The 21,241-nt window shown below is 51.5% G+C and overlaps 2 protein-coding genes across 5 annotated transcripts; both read left to right on the top strand.

Annotated features, from left to right (window-relative positions):
• Positions 1–271: 271 nt before the first annotated feature.
• LOC117850667 (uncharacterized) lies at positions 272–2,702 on the top strand. The gene is made up of 3 exons (XM_034732527.2): positions 272–452; positions 896–1,169; positions 1,997–2,702. Exons 1-3 carry the CDS (start codon positions 401–403, stop codon positions 2,358–2,360), a joined length of 690 nt encoding a protein of 229 aa, XP_034588418.1. The 5' UTR covers positions 272–400; the 3' UTR covers positions 2,361–2,702.
• An 8,810-nt stretch (positions 2,703–11,512) lies between these two features.
• On the top strand, positions 11,513–13,982 carry LOC117848894 (uncharacterized). 4 transcript variants are annotated; one of them, XM_034730477.2, is made up of 3 exons: positions 11,513–11,898; positions 12,769–13,451; positions 13,536–13,982. In XM_034730477.2, exons 2-3 carry the CDS (start codon positions 12,798–12,800, stop codon positions 13,680–13,682), a joined length of 801 nt encoding a protein of 266 aa, XP_034586368.1. In that variant the 5' UTR covers positions 11,513–11,898; positions 12,769–12,797; the 3' UTR covers positions 13,683–13,982. The 4 variants fall into 4 exon arrangements, with proteins under 4 accessions (XP_034586368.1, XP_034586366.1, XP_034586367.1 ...); XM_034730475.2 differs by having other exon boundaries at positions 11,514–11,898; positions 12,753–13,982; XM_034730476.2 differs by having other exon boundaries at positions 11,514–11,898; positions 12,733–13,982.
• The last annotated feature ends 7,259 nt before the right edge of the window (positions 13,983–21,241 follow it).

Here is a 21,241-nt window from a genome sequence, read left to right as displayed (position 1 = left end):
TGCTTTCGCTGACACACGCACAGCGAAAGAGAACAGACGACGATGAGTCACCTCTACCCTGCCTTTTGCGAGCGAGCGAAATCGAGCCGTTGGCGTCCGGACACGGGCGGGCTCCTCGCCCAAAGGGGCACGGGCACCCACTCCGTCAGTCACCCTGCACGGCCACGCACGCACACGGCCGCACTGTCGACTGTGGCGGTTGCAGGAAAAAAAATGTGGAAAAAAATGGAGCGCCGCTTCAGCGTGTGGTCGGTGCTCCGTCGATAAAAAGGGGGGTGACGCCTCGGAGAGCTTGACGACACTGCACACCACTCCCCACCCCGAGCTGTCCCCATTTCGCACTAGCTAGCTCTGCTCGGGTGCTCGCACTCTCTCGAGTTCTCGAGCTCTTCTTGCTGCCATGGCGGCTCCGCTGCTGCTGCTGCTCTTGCTGGCCATGTTCGCAGGCTCAGGTGAGCGAGCTCCGGATCTGCGGCCTAGCTCTCTGCTCGAAGCGCTGGGTGTCTTGGGTTTTCTTGCCCTTTTGGTGTTTATTTACCCTCGGTCTGTAGCCTCCTGAATGAAATCTTCCCCTCTTGTGCTCCGACCGGCCTGCTCCTTGAAGCAGTTATCCGGCTCAGCTGCTATCTGGTGCGCCAGACATTTGATGGAACTTCGGATTCTTAGGGACAAGGAAATCAGTTTATTTTGCTTTCCAGTCACTTAGTTTTTCTCTTGTAATGTTTCTTGGGCAAGTTGGCTGCGCATAAAAATGAACTGAATACATACGGACTGATAGAGCTCCGATGCCCAGCCAGTTAGTACAGAGCAAAGAAAAGCCTTCGATTCCTGCAGCCGTGCTGTGCCTCCTAGTAGTAGTGTCAGATTTGGACTAACCGCCCCTCTCTCCGCGCAGATGCGGCGTTCTGCGTGTGCAAGCCGGGCATCCCCGACACAATGATGCAGAAGGCGATTGACTACGCCTGCAGCAAGGGCGCCGACTGCACCCCGACCGCGATGGGCGGGCCGTGCTACGGCAACGGCAACAAGGTGGCCGTCTGCTCCTACATCTGCAACAGCTACTTCCAGAGCAGGAGCTCCATGGGCGCCACCTGCGACTTCGGCGGTGTCGCCACACTCACAAGCACCGACCCCAGCTCCGGCACCTGCAAGTTCGCCTCCGGCCCCAGGTAACCAGACTGTCACTGATGTAGTTTAACTGTTTGAGTGTAGAACTAGGAGCTATATTTCGTTCTCCAGATTTGGGGCTGGCTCGGGTAGAGTTTTGTGTTTGTTACTGCTGCTGATTAGAGTATTGTAGTTGGAATCTGGGGAGTCGAGTATCCTAAGCAGGATGCAGTATATTTGGGTACTTACTGTCCTCGACCGGTGTCAGGTCATTTCGCATACTTTAATCGGATTATCGCGCTTCAATCTTTAGATTCTGTACACGGGGAACGCACGGCCGTGTCCAGTCACACAATGACAGTAGTTTAACTCAACGATGCCTTGAATAATAAGGATGCACTCCTGCTCCAGTACCCAAGCAGCAGCATTGCTCGTGTGTCACGCTGCAAGTTGCAAGCTTGCAATGCCAAGTCTGAACATAAGAATTGTAGTGAAAAAGCATCCACCTTTATAGCTTGTAGTGTTAGCAGTATCAGCATTATCGTTGCTGGCATCCGGTTCCCTGCCCATGTGAAACTAAAGGGCATCTGAAACGGATCTTCCAGTCCGAGCTTAAAGCAATGTCTTTTCCGAGCCAAAGCCGCTGGCCGGGGTCGGTCCCTCCCGGCCGGCCGGCCAGCCGCCCGCCGCGTTAACCAAAGTACACTGAACATGCTGGACCCGAGTGGCACCGGTGTCGATGCATCTGCGGTTCATCCGTTTACCCCAAAGACCTTTATTTTCCAAGCAAAGCAAATGGATATCCCCAGATTTTTTTTTTGGTGCACGATATCTAAAGTGTAGTTCTTTCGTGCGATTAACGTGTGTCGTTCTTGATTCCTTCCTGCAGCAGCGCGGGCGGCGGTGGCGGCGGCATGGGCGGCACCGGCGGGACAGGCGCGGGCACCGGCGGCGGCATGGGCGCCGGCACCGGAGCAGGCACCGGCGGCGCCGGGACGGGCGCGGGCACCGGAGCAGGCACCGGCGGCATGGGCGCGGGGACCGGTGCTGGCACCGGAGCAGGCGCCGGCGCCGGCGCAGGGATCACGACCCCCGGAAGCAGCACCCTGAGCCCACCGTTCGGCGGCACGGGCGCGTACGGCCCGTCAGGAGCTGGCACGGGCCCCGACTACAACGACGCCGCCTCGCCGGTCGCGTCCGGGCGCCACGCCCTCGCCGCGCTCGTCCTGGCCGCCGCCGTCCTCTTCCGCTGAGCGCGGCGCTCGGATTCCCGTCTCGGCGGTGCGCAGGTGCCTGCCGGGTTTTGATCGATCAGCCATCGGTGTTAGCGGCGGCAGCAGCACTAGCACGGGCTATTACTGTTCAACAACTGACCGCCTCTTCCTCCCTCGTGCTGGTGGTGGCCGCCATGTGGTGCTCTGTACTGGTAGAGAGATCTAGGGATTCTTTTGTAGTTCCGGACATACGTGTCGTCGTGTTCTTCGGTCCTTTTTTCCTCGCTTTGTTGCTAGTATGCCCTGTTATGTCATGCTAGGCTGTGTGTGTGTGTGTGTTACTATGCTAGTTTGTTCGTGGCGGCGGCCACTTTCCATGCTTGAGGTGCGTCTCATGTTACACACACTCTGCACGTTTGGACGACGACAGGCTGCTTGTTGCGCTGGGTACAGCCAGATCAGAGATCACATGCTTATGCCTAGCCATAGCATTTTGCGGCGGCGCCGTTCATCGTGTCGCACGTTGTGAAATCTGGAATGCTCGTGGATGGTGGGTAGAATTGTTAGTGGTGCTATGCTACCGATCTACCGGCGGCACCGTGGTATTCCAGGTTGGTCCCGTGGGGAAAACTGGGGGCCTCTCCGTCGAGGGTCCTCACTTCGCAGGTTCTGGCTTGTTCCGTCGAGCGACGACGTGTGTCCAGCGAAACACGCCGACACCGACGCATGAGGCTCACGAGGTGATCTCTTCGGAATCCGCGACGGGGACCAGCGGCGACCAGATGCCCCTGCGCGATTGGATCCGCAGAGCCGGTGCCGGTGACCGTTGTCGCGGCCCAGGCGGGGGCCGTGCCCACTGCCCCGTGCGGGGCGTGGAATGGGAGTGGTAACGCGAAGTCGCGAACCGACGCGAGGGCGCGCAGGCACAGCCGCAGTCGCCGTGACGCGCCGCGCCGCTGTGGCTGGTCGCGGTTAATGGCAGGAGCTCTGGTGCGCAGCGGGTAGGTGTAGGGGCCCGGCTCCGCGGGGCAGAGGCCGTCGCGGGCGCCGTTGGTAGGTGGCGTGGCCGTGGCAGGCCGGGTGTCCGCTTTGCCGCCGGTCGACGCTGTGCTTGCTTGTTGGGGAAACTGGAGTACGTTCTCATGATCTCATCATCGGCTCCGTGGGAAAAAAATTTCACCAGCCCGAGCTGCTCGCGCGCCAAGCCGGATGGTGTTGGGCCTGATTACTGATGGTATGGATCTTTCCGACGACGTGCGTGCTCTCTCCCCCTCCACCGTGTGGGCGGCCCACGAAAAAAGCCGTCGGGGCCGAAACGGGGAAAATCGACGTCCAAAATAGCATATAGATATCGGCCCGGGACGGCAAAGCAGCAGGATGGGGGGCTGGCATGTATGGACAACCTGACCCCGCCCCGACCACGTACGAGCGAGAAGTGGACTGCGGACAACCAACGTGAGACACCTGTTTGCAGCCCACTAAGGATTATTTTCGTGGGCCGACCGGCTGAAAAGGTTTGGGCAATTGTGGTTTGTGGCATGGCGACACTTTGGGCCTGATTGGTTTCCCGGATAAACATCTTAGCTCGCATCATCACGTCCTGGTTGGCTGGTTGCGCTCGAGCCAGGCTCCGGAGAAACGCCCATGAATTCTGTATGCCCCTAGCCAGGTTTGATGGGTACCTTTGCATCGTCTAAGACAAACTAAACTAGAGATGCAGGCCTGCAAACAAGCGCAACTTGCACCACACGAGCCATGCTGAGCAACCAATCACGCGAATGTATGAAGATGCTGCATCTTGCGAGCTTGGCTCAGCCTTGTGCAAAGATACCAATCAGACCCTTTGTGTGGATAGGGATCGGGACTTTGGTACGAGGGTATAGGGAGGAAAGCTTCTCTGGTACGTTTACCTCCATCTCAGGTTTAACTGCGAGAGTTTGTTTGGTTCGAAGAAGATTGAAAGAGATTGGAAGGAATTAAATTCTTAATAAGTCAAAATTCCTCTTAATCCCCTCTAACCCATCAATCCTCCTATGGAAGGGATTAATCCGAACAAGCCCTTGGGAGGCCATGGGAGGCAGGTAAGCACGTTTTATTCCATAGCCACAAAGCGCAGGTGCGATGTAAGCAGTTGTATATAACTTTATATGCGTGTGCATCTTCTTTGTACTTAAATTAAAAAAAATTGGTACTATTGGACCGCAACTCACTTCGAGGCTGGTTTTGGAAACGGTGTTTTGAAATAAAAAATAACAAGGAATTCCTTGTTCGTTTCGTTCGTACTGTTGACACTCTGATCCTGTTTGGCAGAGTTTATTTTAGCTTCGAGTTCACCTGTTTTGCTATATCGAGGCACAGGCACGGCAGCGTAAAGCCGTTTTGTAAGTCGGAGCTAAAATAAATTAGAAGCCGGGTGAAGCTACTTTTTTAGCTTCATCATTTTTTTCCCTTAGTTTGGTTGGTAGCAATAGCTGCCGGGCACCCTACCCACCAGCGTTCGAACTCCAAGTTTGACGCTGTTCTCACTGGGTTTGATTCCCAACTAATTTTTGCAACCTTTTGCGCGTGGAGCTACAAAGGGAATGCGGTGCACCCGTTGTCTATAGAGCCACGATAGTTTTGGTGATCTCCTTTAGGACACGATCTTTCGGTCTGTGTGTAGTTGTAGGTCTGCTAGTGTATGTGTGGTGTGCGTGTGTAGTGTTAGTGAGTATTTGTACGTGAACGGATACAGTTGTACCCAGATGAGGTTTCACCGATTTTGACTTCACTGGTGAAGCTGTTTTGGGAGAGCCCTCCCAAACAACCCTAAAAGTCCGTATGTTTTTCAGCGTGTTTCAGCGGCGCTCGTGTTTCGCGAGCAGCAGTGCATACTACAGATAGTGCAGTGCTCGAATCTCAGCTTCTCGTTCAAATTCCAACCTAGTAAGCGTGAGGTGAATATATATTCTTCTGATCTTCAACAATCAGCAGTGTTAGTTTCAGCGTTTTTTTACATATAAAAAGTATATACAGGCAGGGTACAAAGATCGCGTACCTAAGGTTAGATCCTGTAATAATATAAGACACATTTTGTTTCCGAGTTCGCTGTTTTTTTTTGTTTGTTTGAAAAGCCGGTGATACATGTTCAAGGCGGGTTTCTTCGGCGAAACATTGCAGTCGCTGCACACTTGGGGGCCAAAGTAGTCCTCCTCCTTGTAGCAATCTAATTACCTAAACAGTGGCTGCCGCCGCAAAGCAATTTATCCCTCCCTCCACAACATCAGCCGTTGATCCCCTGCTGCACCTTGTGTCTTGTGTCTTGTCCCTTATTGCTTAGTCCCTCTCGATGTGACTATTCCTTAACCCCCAACGATTTGACCTGACCTTGAAAGGTGTCGGGATCGCTTTACCACATCGCCCACTTGCAGATATGCTCGCTACACGCTACTTCATCGTCCTCGTCCCATGCGCGATCGGTGCAGGCCCGTAGGTTGGTACTGCCTCCGCACGGGCTGCCGCCCCCCTCGCTCGGCCGGCGGCAGGTATGGGCTCCAAGCCTCCAATGCTATGTTGTCATGTCACTGGTGCTTGGCATGTGAAGCAGGGGGACGCGCCGGCCGGGGGTATCGTAACGGCGGCTTTGCTGCTGTCGCCCTCCGGCCTCGTTTCGACGCCCTTGTCCCATGTCCTTTCTGCGGCGCGCACCGCGGAGTGGCCGTCCCTGTCGCCTCTCCGCTGCCGGCGACGTACGCGCGCGGCGGGGCCACACGGCGCCGCAGCTAGTGGTGGGCGATGACGTCGCGATGGCTGCTAGCTGCTGCCTGTGTACCGGAGGCTCGGGCCGGCCCGGCGGTGGGCCAAGATCGCCGGGCGCAGTGATATGCTAGATGGGATGACAAATGAATGCTCGCCGAGTCCCGTAGCTGATCGATCTCGGATCGGATCACCGTAGCTGCTGATCAATTCATCAGCGTGGCCGCATGCGCACCGCGTTTCTTCCGGCTGGCTGATCTGATCCGGCCGGCCGCCGCGCACGCGACGGGTCGATGCGAGATGCGCTAGCTTTTGGAAATTGGAATAACGTAGCCGTGCAAAAAGGGGGGCGTCGCGACAAGCGGAACGGAACAACACGCCGTGGGCGCAGGCCCTTTGGCCTCTCGCTGTTGTGCGTGCCAACAATGCGGAAGGGGCACCAGGGCAGGCGGACATACAGCAGCCGACTCGTCTGCGTGGGTGGCTGGGCTGGGTGCCGTTCCGGCTGTCCGTCCGTCTCGGCCACGCGCGCGGACATGCATGTCGATCGATGGATCTCGCAGGGGACATGGACAACGGTAAAAGACGGGAAGGGCTGCACACAAATACTTTTCACTTTTATTTGTAGTAGCTTATCTACTCGTGTCTTTTTAAGCTGTCCAGTACTCAAGTCTAACCCAAAACTTCTTCAACCGCTCTTCTGTGTGATGCGGCGGATGATGCTATGGGCGGGGTCGAATCCACACCCGACCTAAGCATCTTTACCATGATGGTGTTCCGCTCCACCCTATCCTGTTGCCATGCTAATCTATCGGGATAAGATGTACTATCACCGACCCCACTAGTTACGACTCTCTAGCTACCCATAAACGGATGGCTAGTTACGATCGTTGTGGTGCAACCGCACCTTTATTTTTCTCAATAGCTCGAATTATCCTTAAATCCTAAGAGATAAGGATCGAGCGGACTTACTAAATAATAGTCTTTATTGGATCCCCTAGAGCCGATTAGAAAATGTCGCCTTCCAACTCACGTAAACCCGAAAGAAACTCGAGAGGTGTGATCCCTCGAGAATTGATAGACTTGTGAGTATCACTAAAAAGAGTGATTCGGCTTTCTCTATAAATGAATAGAGCAAACATAGTCAAATCTAACTAGAGGCGTAGAAGATGAAATATAGGCGCTGAGGGTTAAGAATGTTGGTTGCATGTGGGAACGAGAAATTTCGAGCAACAGGAGAGAAATAATCTGGTAAATTGCATAATTCCCTCAGTTTACGGTCATGTTTGGGACCAAACTCGTACCGGTCCCTATCTTAGAGATGATAAACTTGACCTAGCGACATGATGAAATCCTAAAAGCTGACCAGTGCAGTAGTGCGTGGTGCTACGCACGAAACATCAGATCGGACATGAACGGCATGTCGGCATTCTTTCCAAAAGAAGGGACGTGGGGAGGAGATGCATCATATATCGTTGGACTCGCTGGACAGGTGATGGATGGCAAGTGTAGCTAGAGGCCTAGGCTAGGCACCAGAGGCACTCACGCCTACGCCTGGGATTCACTCCGGGAAAGGGAAAAGCCTGTCCGAGGCAGCGACCAAAGAAAGGCTGCCGAATACCTGAATCGTCAGCCACCGACTAGTGCCCAGACAAATCAGCGGAGGAAAAAGGAAAACCGGAAACAAAATGGCAGGTGAAATATACTGCGTCTGCATTCAGCATTCGTGGTAAAAACTGACGATCCCGGCCGGTGGTGAAGTTACCCCTGGTGAATTTTCTTGGTTGTGCGGTTGTGCCTCCGTTTTGGCCTCCCGTGCCTGCAGACACTGCAGCGGCGTACGCGTACGTGCCCCGCATGATGCCACCATTATTCACTCACCGTAGCAGCGACCCAGCAGCAGCTACCGGCCCCGCCGATCTCAGCGCGCGCGGCGGCACCCTTTGCTTAGCTTCGAGGCCTCAGCTTCACCCGCTGCTCCCGCCACCCCAGTAGGGGCAGTACAGCAGGTCAGCAGCACAGGACAGGACCACCACCTCCTTTTGCAGCCGCGCTGGGCTATGGCTGCCTGCCTGCCTGCCTGCCGCCCTCTCAGTCTCTGTCCCTGAATGGAGGGAGAGGGAGAGGGACAGCCAGCCTGCCTGCCTGCCTGTCTGTTAGTGCAGCCACTGCCCATGATTCAGCCCTGTCAGTGCAGGTGCCAGCACTGGTACTATACGGATGATGAGGTGATCTGAGGTCTGAGCTCCAGCTCCCTCTCTCATCGAGTCGATCATCAGTATTTGCTCATATGGGGATTGGTCCAAGAATCCTTCAATTCACATCACTCGATCGCCAACCAGGAGGGATCGGCAGTAGAGAGTAGACAGCCAACACTACGGCCGATCAGCTTGCAGCTACCAATCCTATTCCGTCCACGGTCCGGCTGGCGTTCATTGATGCGGCGTCGGCGTCGAGAGGCTACTGTCTACAGGAGTTGATGCCACCACATGCTGACATGCCCCAGCGGATGCGGATCCAATGATCGAGTGCGGCCGGGCCTACAGGGCCTCGTACATGGGTAAACTGAGATCGATCGATCGATCGATCGGCAGGGGTAAATCAAAACCGATACTTTTTTTTGCCATGAGATCTCGAGTGCAGGGCTGCAGGCGATGGCAACCAACTACCAACCTGCATGCGTGTTCCAAGCACGCGAGTTCCAATCAACAGGTTTTCTGATGATTTGATCGGTCTTGCATTGCGAGTACCGTGGTCCGGCCGGGTACGTACACTGCCATGAACTGTCACTTGTCCCGAGATGGAGAAGCCGATGCCCCCGTGGCCGTCTCTCCGTGGGATCGGAGTAGCTAGCTACTCCAGTAGCTGCAAGGTTTTCAAGGCTTAACCACCGAAAACAATGATGGATCGATGGGTCGGGTCGATCTGCCGGACCAATGGATCAAAGGAAACGTTTCAAACATGGATGTCTCGTCTCATGTCTGGATGGGATGGATGGAACAGATCATGGCCGATGGATGGGATGGACACCGAGGTAGGCGATGGATGATGGGTTTGCATGCGAGAGATACGGCGAAGATATCCTTCCTGGTGGTGGCCGGCCGGGCCGGCGGCCGGCCTAGTGGGAGATGGGCGGGCTTGTCGCTATGCTGTCAGCTGATCAGAGGGGGTGTCGGATGGCTCATGCATATGGCAGGCAGGTGTGGGTAGCTTTAGGTCGTGGCCGGGGATCGATCTGTGGGTGTTATGTTGCAGTGAATCAGTGATGTCGCATGCAAAATGCAATGCGTTGCAGCAGTCCCAATATGCATGATGGTTGATGGAAAGAGAGGAGGGTGCATGGGCGCCAACAAGAATATTCCTGCTTGACTTTTCCTCCCAGATAACAACAGCCTGCTAAGGAAATCGGCCCAGGAAATTTGCACACGAGAAACATGATTGTGTTGCTGACCTTGTACCCAATCTTGATCCTTTTTTATTCAGGAATTCAGCTTTATTTGGTGTGTAGTATAGTTGACCTCACAACACATGCTTATCTGAACCGAGCGTAGCTCACATGGTGAGGTTCCTTGTGGTGCAACCTACCCACCAAAGTTCAAATCCTCGACTCGGCATTGGTGCTTGTATTTTCCTAGATTTTCGTCAATCTTGAAGATCTGCCGGTTCAGTCCCTCGAAGATGCTCATATACTAGTGTGTTTAAAAAAAACACATGCTCATCTAAACTGTTCTTGAGTCTTGATGTCTGCACAACAACACAACCATGGATCGCAATAAGCTTCATATTACCTGCGGATTTGCACACTTACCGCCTTACTATACGCATTTGTTGTGTTAAAGCATTTTTGGGTTAAATTGTAATAATGTGTTAATAAGACTACTTCGTAAGACATATTTTTTCAGGTAAAAATGTAGATGCAAAAAAATAATCTTTTGATCGAGAATTCGATAGATGAAGAGAGAGATCTGGATTATGGTCATGATGGTGGTGCGGGTCTTTCTCTTTTGGTTCACCCGGATTATGTGTAATCTTGCAAAAGGATAAAAAGCCATGGCATGGGTGGTCCTGCCCACTGGTTATTGGATGCCCAAAAAGACAGCATGGTCCCCTGCCCTATATGGAGTAGCCTCCTAGGTTCTGGTGCGCAAGGACATGCAAAGCCTCGTCGTATATATGCTGGTACAAAATCATTGGGAAAGACATTGGATGTGCCCGTAAATATCGAGCTTGTGATATAGTACATCATGATATATCATGAAATGAAATGAAATGGTACGGGTGGGATGAATGCTCAACGAATTTGCAAAACCTGTCATCATCTCAGATGACTATTTTCCTTGTTTCACTTAGGGTCCAGTGAAATTCATGCGCTGGAGTGTATTTAAGTAGTCACCTTTCACTAATCAACCTTGGTGAGCTCTAGCTCTTGCTGCAGGTTATGGAATCGCTCACCGACTGGTGCCTTTCAGACGACCACGTACACACGAATGTAGACGGGCAGCCCATGACCGTCGACCAGGCCACTGCTAGCCGCCGGGAGTCTCAACTAGACTGAGTTATCATCCATCGATCGACCCGACTTACTCGAAATAATCCCAGTAGTCCCCGGTACGCACCTCAAGCATCGCTCAGGAACAACCCGCATACCGTTTTTATTTTAAACCTTGTTTACAAGTCTTGATCATCTTACAAAAATTCATAAATAATTACGACATATAAGCAACTAGAACATGAAAGTTTCACCAATTAAAGTGAGGTTCTTAACAAACTTAGATTTAGCTTAGGTCTAAGTGGCTATCCTAACATATTTTTCTTAGATTGAGAGTTAAAACAAAGCGGAGATATAAAGTAATAGTATGCAACAATGATGTCCTTGCCCATAAGACACCACATGCACAAGATTAGAGCGACATCCACCATTCATCCACATTGCCAATCCTAATGGAATGAACGTGGCAATCACTCACAAGAAGGAAACCTGCAAAATAACTTAACAGCAGCACTGTAAGGACATTGCGTACTTGCATGACTTATCCATAATACTTACATTTGGTGAATGCATGAGGCTTGTCAAGTTTTCAGGTAAGTTGTTTGGCCTCAAGACGGTATCTAGGAGAAGTTACCTAAATTCATGTTTGGAGAAGTACTAATTTATCAAGCCATCTCCCAGCATTGGTTCAATGGTAGAAGTCTAAGTTTATTCACAAGGTACATGCAAAACGCAAGTTTTTAATTAAATTTCAAGTCCAATGGTAAATTAATTGGGCTTAAAAGATGCAATGATGCTAGAGATGGTGCACATGCATGATTAACTATTCACCGTCCGGGACAGACGGTACCACGCTCGTCACACACGAGGAGCACGATTGGGGGGGGGGGGGGGGGGGGGGGGGTGGGGCGGACAGGGACCCGAAAGCGACGCCAGCTGATCATTTAGGTTGGTGCAAGCAGCAAGCACCACAGGTTCATTCTTCACATACAAGTTCTTGCTCCCATCAGTACACACACCCCGCCCGGCTAGACAGGCCAAACAGCTCTCCCTTTCCTTTTTCCTTCCCTCCCTTCCTTCTCCAACCAGAGCTTTCTCGCTAGGGTTTACACTACAGTGATATATAGTACTAGTACCGGCAGCCGTCGGTCGATCACTGCACCATTCTCCTGCTCTTGAGCAACTTCCTTGGCCACACCGCCGGCCGAATTCCGGTGTGTGGCGTCAGGCGCGTTTGCTAGCTCGCTTAGCGCAAGGGCGGCCTTCCCGTCAGATTCAGCCGACGAAGAGGCCATGGTGGAAGCTATTTGAGCTGATTCTGAGGGAGGAAGTGTGAACTCTTTGGTGATGCTTGTAAGTGGTTCTTAATGGATCTGCCTGAGTAATCCTCTGTTTGGTCTTCTCTCTCTTCTTCCCACAACATCTAGTTTACAGTTTACACTTTGCCCTGATTTTTTTTACAGTTTACACTAGTACGCTGCTCACTCCATTGTTTGTATATATGGAGTATCTTTTGTTCTTTTGGGAACATAAATTTTTTTCTAGGTTGATATGTTAAGGTTGCTTCCAATAAAAAAACAGTTTATCCAAAGAGGCAGTAGTCAACCTGATTTTCGTGGCTTTTTAATTCATTATATATCCCCACTACTGGTTGCTAATTTTCTCTGGTACTTCTTGTTAATCTTTGATAGGATTATGCTATATGATAATTCGACACACTATTGCATCCAAGGAGGAAGCAAGTTAGCTGGGTTCTTTTGTAGGAGTTCTACATACTAAAAGTTCTTTTTTTTTCCCTAATATTACCTAAAGCTTCAATTTAATTCATACCCTTTCAAAATACTCCTTCAAATTAGTTAAGTTTTGCTTTCCAAAAAAACAAAGCTAAGTTGTTCAAATTAACTAATGCATGTACCTAGAGCAAGCAAAAGCATAAAGATAGCTACAGTTCCCTATCCACAAGTTCATGTTTCAGTGTCATATCTTTCTGTGTTCCTGTCATGTGTACCGAATAAGGCTGCTCGTTTACTCAAAAAAAAAAAAGAATAAGGCTGCTCATTTACCAGTGGGCAACAGTGGCCAGATCGATCGATCCACATGCTGCACGCCAGCGAGCACTGAGATCATTGCGTCCGTCCGGCCCTCGATCTCATTTCATGCATGCCTGCCCAATTAATTGCACTGCAGCCTGCTCCTGAATTCTGCAGATCGTTTGTTAATTAGGTGTGATCATGAGCGGTGGCTAGCCTAAGATGATAAGCGGCAACCTCACAAATGAAGAGCTGGCGGCCAGCAGGTGCACCAAGGCCGAGGGCCCGGCCGCCGGCGCCGTCGCCGTCGCCGCCAAGAGTCCCGCCGTGCCGAGCTCGCGACACTGGCCGCCGTCCACGGAGTCAAGGATCGTGCGCGTCTCCCGGGTGTTCGGCGGCAAGGACCGGCACAGCAAGGTGAGGACGGTCAAGGGGCTGCGCGACCGGCGTGTGCGGCTGTCCGTGCCGACGGCGATCCAGCTCTACGATCTGCAGGACCGGCTGGGCCTCAGCCAGCCGAGCAAGGTGGTGGACTGGTTGCTCGACGCCGCGCAGCACGAGATCGACAAGCTGCCGCCGCTCCAGTTCCCGCCGCATGCGCAGGACCTCGTCGCCCACCTGCCCTCCTCCATGATGGCGCCGTTCGCCAACGGCGGCGGCGCCGACCGCGCCTCCGCCGCCGCAAACGCGACTACGGGTGCGGCGTCCGCGGCGATGGTCGACGGCGACAAGCGCCACTGCCACGGCGCCGGCATTAAGGGACTCATGGGCCTCAACAATCCCGTCGGCCTCGTCAACGGCGCCATGCCGCTGGCTCACGGCTTGTACTACACGGCCGGCGAGCCTTGGGCCAATGGCAATTCCGTCCACGACCAGGTGAGCCATCATGGCACTTCGCCTCAGACGGTGGCTCACCACTCGCCGTTCTCATCACTGCTGTCTCTCGCTCCGGGGCCTCAGCTCGTCTTCTACTCGCCGGAAGGCGGCGGTTTCGCCATGAAAGAAGCCGCCGATCATCAGTTCCCTGTAGATAACCTCGACCATTCGCAAGGACAGCTCTCACTGAGCTCAGCAAGAAGCTTCCTTCACCCTGGCAGCCAGGGATGATGATTAGGTCACTGATCCCTACTGCTCCAAGAAGGTACGTAGAACAATAATGCTTGGTGGTAGTGGTAATCGAGTACTCGTTCCGAGATTCGTTAAGCTTGTGATTGCAGTTTTTGAGATGTTATCCAAATAGAGGACTCCAGAACTACGTAGAGCTGCTAGCATGCATAGTAATTAAGGCCTTTTTGCAAGGCATGCAATGCAATTCGTTGCTTCTTTTTTATGCAAGGAAGTAACTGCTCATGGTGTGTGTTGGTTTTGTAATAACAATTTGATAATTTTTGAATTTGTTCTTACCTAGTTTGTGTCCTAGTTAGGACCTTTGCTTCTTGTTGAGCAATGCTTGTTCCATACCGATATGTTGAAGTTCTTCTTATCCATTAATTTTCCCACATCCCTTGTCTTTTGGGGAAGCTTTTCTTCAATTCCTAACTATTTCCCTTTTATTAGGGTTATCTGTTCTTCAAAAACTTACTGGTGTTATATCATACAATGCATTGCCGATAATAATATAGCAAATGTTGTTATCTATATATATGCACACATGATTAATCATCATAACCATTGAATTCATAATTGCCTAAGTGGTGATGTAATAGTATGGCAGACTTAAGCTTTTCTTTTTTACTTTCATTTTTTTAATTTGCGTGGTTTTCTTAAATCCAAGTCAACCTTTTGACATAATACCAACACATTGCATATGATTTCAATTTCCTACAATGAAAGCACTAAGGACGACTTGTTTGAACCTAAGGTCTGTAGTTTTATGATCAGTAGTACTACTTCAATTTATCAAATACGTCAATGATCACATACTTTAGCTCAATTGTATTACAGATAGGTCATCCTGCATTACCCTTTGGCTCTTCACGAAAGTGTGATTCAAACTTTTTATACAATGTAGTAGCAAAATAACCGTGCGTTGCTACGGTAAAAGATCAATTGTGTTTTTTAAACTTATGATATTTTTTATTTCCATCACTAAATTTTTATTGCACTTATTTGATGTCTACACATTTAATAGAAAATCAAAAGAATTTTGACTTAATTATTTCCTTCAACTCAAATACCCATTAAATTAAAATCTTTTTTTATTAAGCAAGAGAGTTGCTACAGAAAAAACATGTAACCATGTTGTACCATACAAAGCGACCACATTTCACATATATTCTGGCTTAGCAAACACCATTGTTGTCTGAACATTGCGTATATGCGTTGGTAGATGCGGATCCATTTCTAAGTGCAAGTAGCGTAGCGTACAGCCAACCTGCACTGACGCTGCTCAATATGCGATAATTTTTATCTTCATGTGTATTTTTTCTACTCTAGTACATATTGGACTCCTAATAAATGCTATGTTTTTTCAAGCGACAAACGGTTCCTAAAGTTTGGAAACTAAATAGATAGCTTGAAATATTTTTTTAATAAATATTTACATGCATGTTCCTTGCAAACTAAGAATATTTTTTTACCGTGATACCAAAAGGAATACTATGGCTACGACCATTGCCACGTATGGCAGGGGTTGGTGCATGCCCTATGCGGTTTCCTGGTTAGCTTTTCCCTGGTTTTGCATCCTATGCGCCAGTTCAAGTGGGAGGAAGCTGGTTTTTCTTTGGTTTTCTACTGGTTCACCATGACGAACAGCAGAAATCCAAAATCTGCCTGTATTTCAAACCTCTGTCGAGTCTCTCGCGACAGCTCACCGCCGACTGCTCGTCCACCGAATCCACCGCAACCCTCTCAAAATTACTCCCAAAATCCAATCAACCTACAGATCCAGCACCCCCACATTCTCGGCCGTTGATTTATCCAATTTCCTAACCGGAGAGGCCTCCATTCCTTGGTCATGGCCATGGTGAGTTGAGGTGTTCGCCACCACTGCTGCTGGCGGCGGCAGCGGTCGACATCGCCGCCGGTAGCTTACTCTCCATGAGCCACAGCAGCCCTTCAATGTCTGCTTCTTGTTGCTACCAGCCCTGACGCTCCCTCCATTCCAGGAGCTGCTGAGTCAACGCCGCCCGCCGGGGCCGAGGCCAGGCGGCGCGGCTAGGGCCGGGGAGGCAGCTCGAGCGCGGCCGGGCGGGGCGGCCGTGGCGGGCAAGCGGGCGGCCCTTCAGCCCCCAACTCCTCTCCTCCCTCTCCTTCTCCTCCACTGGATCCGGTCACCCCCCACTCCCTCTCCCCCGGCTCCTCCTCTCTCTCCCCCGGTCAAGGCGGGCCGCGGGCGCAGGCCGGGCGGCGTGGCCAGGGCCGGGGAGGTAGCTCGGGCGCGTCCGGGCGGGCGGCCCGGAAGAGGAGGTGGATGGGCGGAGTCGCGGAGAGGGAGACAGACGGTTCTCGTGGAGGAGCGCAGGCGGCGGACGGGAGGAGACGGAGCCTGGCGAGAGGGAGGAAACCGTGGCCGCGCCGCCACGGTAGGCCAGGCGTGCCGGCCAGGGGTAGAGGCGCCTGCTAGCAAGCGGGCGTCGGAAGGGAGAGAGAGGAAGGGACGGGAGGGAGGCACATAGGCGGCGGACGGGAGGAGACAGAGCGTAGGCGGCGGACGAGAGGAGACGGAGCCTATGACAGGTGGGACCCACGACGGACGTTAATCTTACCTATTATTAAACATCAGGTCCACATCTCATTGATAGAAGTTGGACCAAACCAAAAAGTGGGCAGAAGCATTCCTCACTTTAATAATAGGTTTAGAAAAGTGGACCCACTAATTATAATACATTTGTTGCATTGTGACACGTTTTTAATCTGGATGCTTCAATATTAATGTATCTATCAAAGGACATTGAAGCTGTGAATAAAGGGTTTAATGAATCCAATCACTAACACACACTACTTCACACAGCTAATAATATTATATTGCTTCATGATATGATCTGCACAACTCCTTTTTAATAGCAGGAAAAAGAAAAGGTTGATCCTCTTTCTATACTTAGATCCTAACACATGTAGTATATGTTGATGGATGTTTCAAGTTGGTCATAGTACTCATTTTATGACTCATAGATGCTGGAACCTAATTTCCTCTTATACGCTCTTGATTGTGCACAATTAATTTCTACGAATTCATGCATGGCAGGCCGTCATGAGTATAGCTACCAAGCAGCTTATGCATGTGTGCACTTCATTCCCCCATAGGCTACTAGCTAGCTTGGCACTACTGCTTCTTTTTCCCCTGAAAAGACAGAAGAGATGCTCGTTGAACTAACGGGGAAGATTACAATGTCGTCCGGCTCCGGCACCACCATCTGTTCAGTGTAGCTAGGTACCCCGGGCAGAGAATACTGCCAAACCGTTTACACGTACATGGCATGTTTGGCCAATTCATGAGCAACTGCATGTTGGTCTCTGTCTTCATCCTTTAGCTTGTTGCCAATTAACAACCAGAGATGAAGATATATCGCAGCCTATATATACCAGGAGGAACGATGCCTCTTATTTGCTGTACACGGCCAGAACTGCGAACTGTCTGTGCAGTGTAAACCATGCATCCCTCAGTACTCCTGGTGCGCGTGCATCTCGGCGGCATCCACGCGAAAATGTAGCAGCAGTACTTAACGTGGTACGAGCAGGAACCCATTCTGTGCCTGGGATGTGGTGTTGGGGCAGCCCAGAGATACAGCATGTGGATGCTAACAGTTATCTCGCACGCCGCGTGCCCGCATGCGTCTCGCGAAAAAGCTAGATCAACAGCATGCATGAGCATGAAGCTGAGCTGCTAAAGATAAAAGATCGATGACACATCTGAACTCCGAGGTGGACCGCTAGCTCTCGCTTTGCATGTAGTGCACAACTGTAGACGCCCCAGTCCCCGGGTCGTCGCCGAGCAAAAAGACTGCAGTGATGAGTGATGACCACTGGTAGTCAAGTGACCGACCTTTCTCTTGCTTTCACCCCTCACTTATCACTTCTCCTTTATTACCAATTTACCATTGTTCTCTCGCATTCGCAGTCAGTCTTGCTGGTACAACTGTACTGCGGTCAAATCACCAGCATCCACTCGCCCCTGCGGGCTGCGATCGAACGGTTTAGCCTATCTGCTGCCTTGTGTCTCGCCGCGGGAAGACACAAGGACCTGCCTTGTGTCGTCGTGGCCTGGGCTGCTCCTGCGCAGGAACACAAGGACGTGACGACGATGCATCAGCGTCACCGCGCCCGATTGATTGACGACTCGACCGGCCGGCCGCGGCCGGCATTTGCAAAGGGAGATGCGATCCGAGGAGGGATCAACCGGGGCACGGCCGGCGTTGGCAAAGCGTCACCGATCGGTCGCGTGGAGGCGGCCGGGCGGGGTCCGAGCGAGCGAGATCGGCGGCCTTGGGATGCTGGTGGCCTGGCGAATTCATCGGCGCGCTGAGGCCCCCCGGGCCCCCCGCGCGCGCGCGCGTCTGGTGGGGCTAAAGCTGAGCGGCTATGATCGCTCGCTGCCTGCCTCGCTCTCTCTGGTCTCTGCGCCCTCCTGATGTATAGCCCTGTAGCAAGCTAGGGTTTTTGCATGCATGCTGTTTGAGCAGCGAGGCAGTCGGATGCAGGGAGGGAGCAGTGCCGCGCTAGCTGTGCCGTCGACTTTGGCCCTTGGCGTGGACCAATGCGCGCACAGTCACATGAATGTGCATGTGCTGGTCCCTAGCAGTAATAAGCAGTTGGTTGCAGTGGATGCTATGCTAGCTGCATCTGCAATGATCATCTCATCTGCGTAGTCCACCGATCCAGCTACCGCATATGCTAGTTTAATTACTTGAATCAGCCATGCCGAATGTTATGCTAGCTCGCGGGCTAGGTAGCTAGGTATATGTAGCTCGATTAGTTATTAAGCACGGGTGTTATATGGGGGCATTGCTGATCCGTGGCTGCCAAATGCTCAATCCATGAACCAGCAGCAGGTCCTGGCCACATCACTGCTGCACCCGAGCTGCGGCTGATCATAACATTGGTCTCTGACCACGGTTGCCCCACTGCTACCGGTCTTCACTTGGCTTTGCTCCAGCGGACCGGATGCACGCGTTCATTGTGCGCTGCTCTGCAACCCCCGCACACCCACACATACACAGAGATGATAGGAGTAACCCGCACATGCATGTGTAATAGTCGTACCGTACGGTACGTGCAGTGTGTTTGGTTGAATGCTTTTCAGATCATCGAACCCAAGCTCCGTCATTCCACAAGATAATAACCCTCGCAAGTCGCAAGCTGTGCTGGGCACCAGCCATCTGGAGCGCGCGGCTTTGCGGCGCCGGCGTGGCAGATCGATCCGATCGACTCCAGCCGCCATAGAAGCTAAATTGAAATCATAACTTGACCCGGCCGACAAAGAAGACTGATGTTGAGTGCTCGCTGCTGCAACATGGGGTTCGTGCAGTTCCGTCTGCACGAAGAGAAGCTCGTTTCCGAACTACTCCCTCCATTTCAAATTGCAGTTTATTTTGACTCTTCTGGATTCATACATATTATTATGTATCTAGATATAGTGTGTAGATAGGTTGCAGGCGCACGTGGAGATCTTTTTTCCGAACCAAGCACGTGGAGGTTTCGTTCTGTGAACTTCGTTTTGACTTACGGCTGAGGCACTTTCTGAATCTAGAGATTGTCGTTGTTATCCGCTTTATCAGGGCTTGCATTCGTTGCAAGCACTAGATAAGCGCTCCACAATTGTCATATGATGCACAGCATCAGTTTCTGCATGCTACTGTTAATGTTGTTAACAATCGACGGTGACACAAACTGATGGAACTGATCACGGCCTGCTCATATGCCCACCATTCAGCAACGTACTTGCATGCACTCTAGCAGTACTGATGGTTCAACTGAAATTTCGGTCCCGCATGCATCACTCAATTTCTTCACCCCTTCATGAAAAGTGCGTTCGTGAGGATCAGCCATATTTTGAATGAATCAATCACTCACGAGCGCGTGGTTCCTAATTATATCGTCCTTTGCGCGGTAGCATCGCCAACTAACACACCTGATCTCCTCCATTTTAACCCTCCAGCGGAGCATTAGTGTGCCCGTATGGTCTTGTCTTCTGCATTTCCTGAATGAAATTCGACCATCACTGCATTTCCTGGAGAAACTAAACATTCAGAACGTGTGCAACAACCAACCCAACCCACCAGTTTGTCGTCAAACTGGCAAATGCTGAGTATCTCTGATAAAAATAGAACCCTAAAAGACACTGGAGTAGGCTTAATTAAGTGCGTTGCCCGTGCATCCCTACTTGCGCACAGCCTTTCATACCCCTAGAGTCTGAGATGTGTTAGCTGAAACTCCGGTCGCTGTTGGTTGGTTCTGAACACAATTCATTTCATCGACGTGTTGGTTGGCTGCTCCTTGTCATGTGTCACCTCTCCTTGACTGCCGTGGATTGGGCCCACTTGTGACTGGCTGGTAAATGATGATGCGGTGGATTGGGTTACCAAACACTCGCCTCAGTTTCTTCAGTCTAGCCAAATGGGCTGTTAAATGACGTGGTGGATTGGGTTACCAAACGCCAAACCAATGGGCCGGGACCAAATGGGCTTGCAACACACACCCAAAATGGGCCGTTGTGGAGATCAGAAGAAATTGTCAGCCCTCTACTGCACGCAAGGTCCACTACTACTTTCTAGGGTAAATTTGCTGGAGGGGACTGAAGAAATGTGATATTGGCGTGTGGACATCACTCTCCTGTGTCTATTTGCTGGTGGACACTCGAAAAATAAAATAATCATTTTCTGATTTAGAATAGATAGAACGAGTGGAAAAGTCAATTTTGCCCTTGTTAAAGTGCGATGCACAGTTCAGTTTTAGGGCATGCATCTCTATGTTCTTCTCGACTCCCTGCTGCTCGGCGAGCCTGCAACAACGGCGGCGGCCCAATCCCACTGCGTGGCCTGCGAAGGCACCAAGCTGCAAGGCTGCGCGCCGGTGTCGGGGGACGACGAGCGAGGTCGAGATGTCAGTCCCCAGCGCCGTCGTCCGCTGCTCCCGCGGCTTCCTGGTGGCTGCCGGGGTGTTGGAGCAGCCACAACGCCATGGCCAACAGATCGTGATGGTGCTGATTGATGAGCTCGCCGGCACAAATGCCTAGAAGTGCCCATACGACGACCCGTCGAGCTCCACGACGCTCCTCTCCACTTCACTCGACCGCCTGGTGCTCACAAGCATGGCGTCGGTGTCGGACTTCACCATGGCCTCGTGAATGGCGTCCTGCCAACGCGACGCAAGTAGGTGGATGTCCACTGAACCTGAAGCCACGCCGTGAAAGATTTGTGGAAATTTGATAAACGTGGCTGCCTTACCCGGCTCACCACACCATCGGTTCCATATTTATATAGAGGCAATGCCTTAACAAGAGTACAAGTTGTTTACAACGTGTCTTACAAGGATACTCGGTTCTAAATACAATCTATCTCTGTATCTACACCGAGAACATGTCAAGCACGTATGTACAAATATTCTAGAAGCTAGGTGCATACACATGTTATAAATCCTTGTGCATTACGTTTTACAAAGATCAAACTCATACTTTAATAGCCTCCCTCATTCTCAATTGGTTTTCTTTTCAGGTTGAGATTGTTCCT

This window comes from Setaria viridis, chromosome 3 (assembly GCF_005286985.2).
Source record: "Setaria viridis chromosome 3, Setaria_viridis_v4.0, whole genome shotgun sequence".
In the NCBI taxonomy this organism is placed as follows: Eukaryota; Viridiplantae; Streptophyta; class Magnoliopsida; order Poales; family Poaceae; genus Setaria; species Setaria viridis.
Note: the sequence above shows the minus strand (reverse complement) of the source record. Positions and strands in the feature narration are given on the sequence as shown.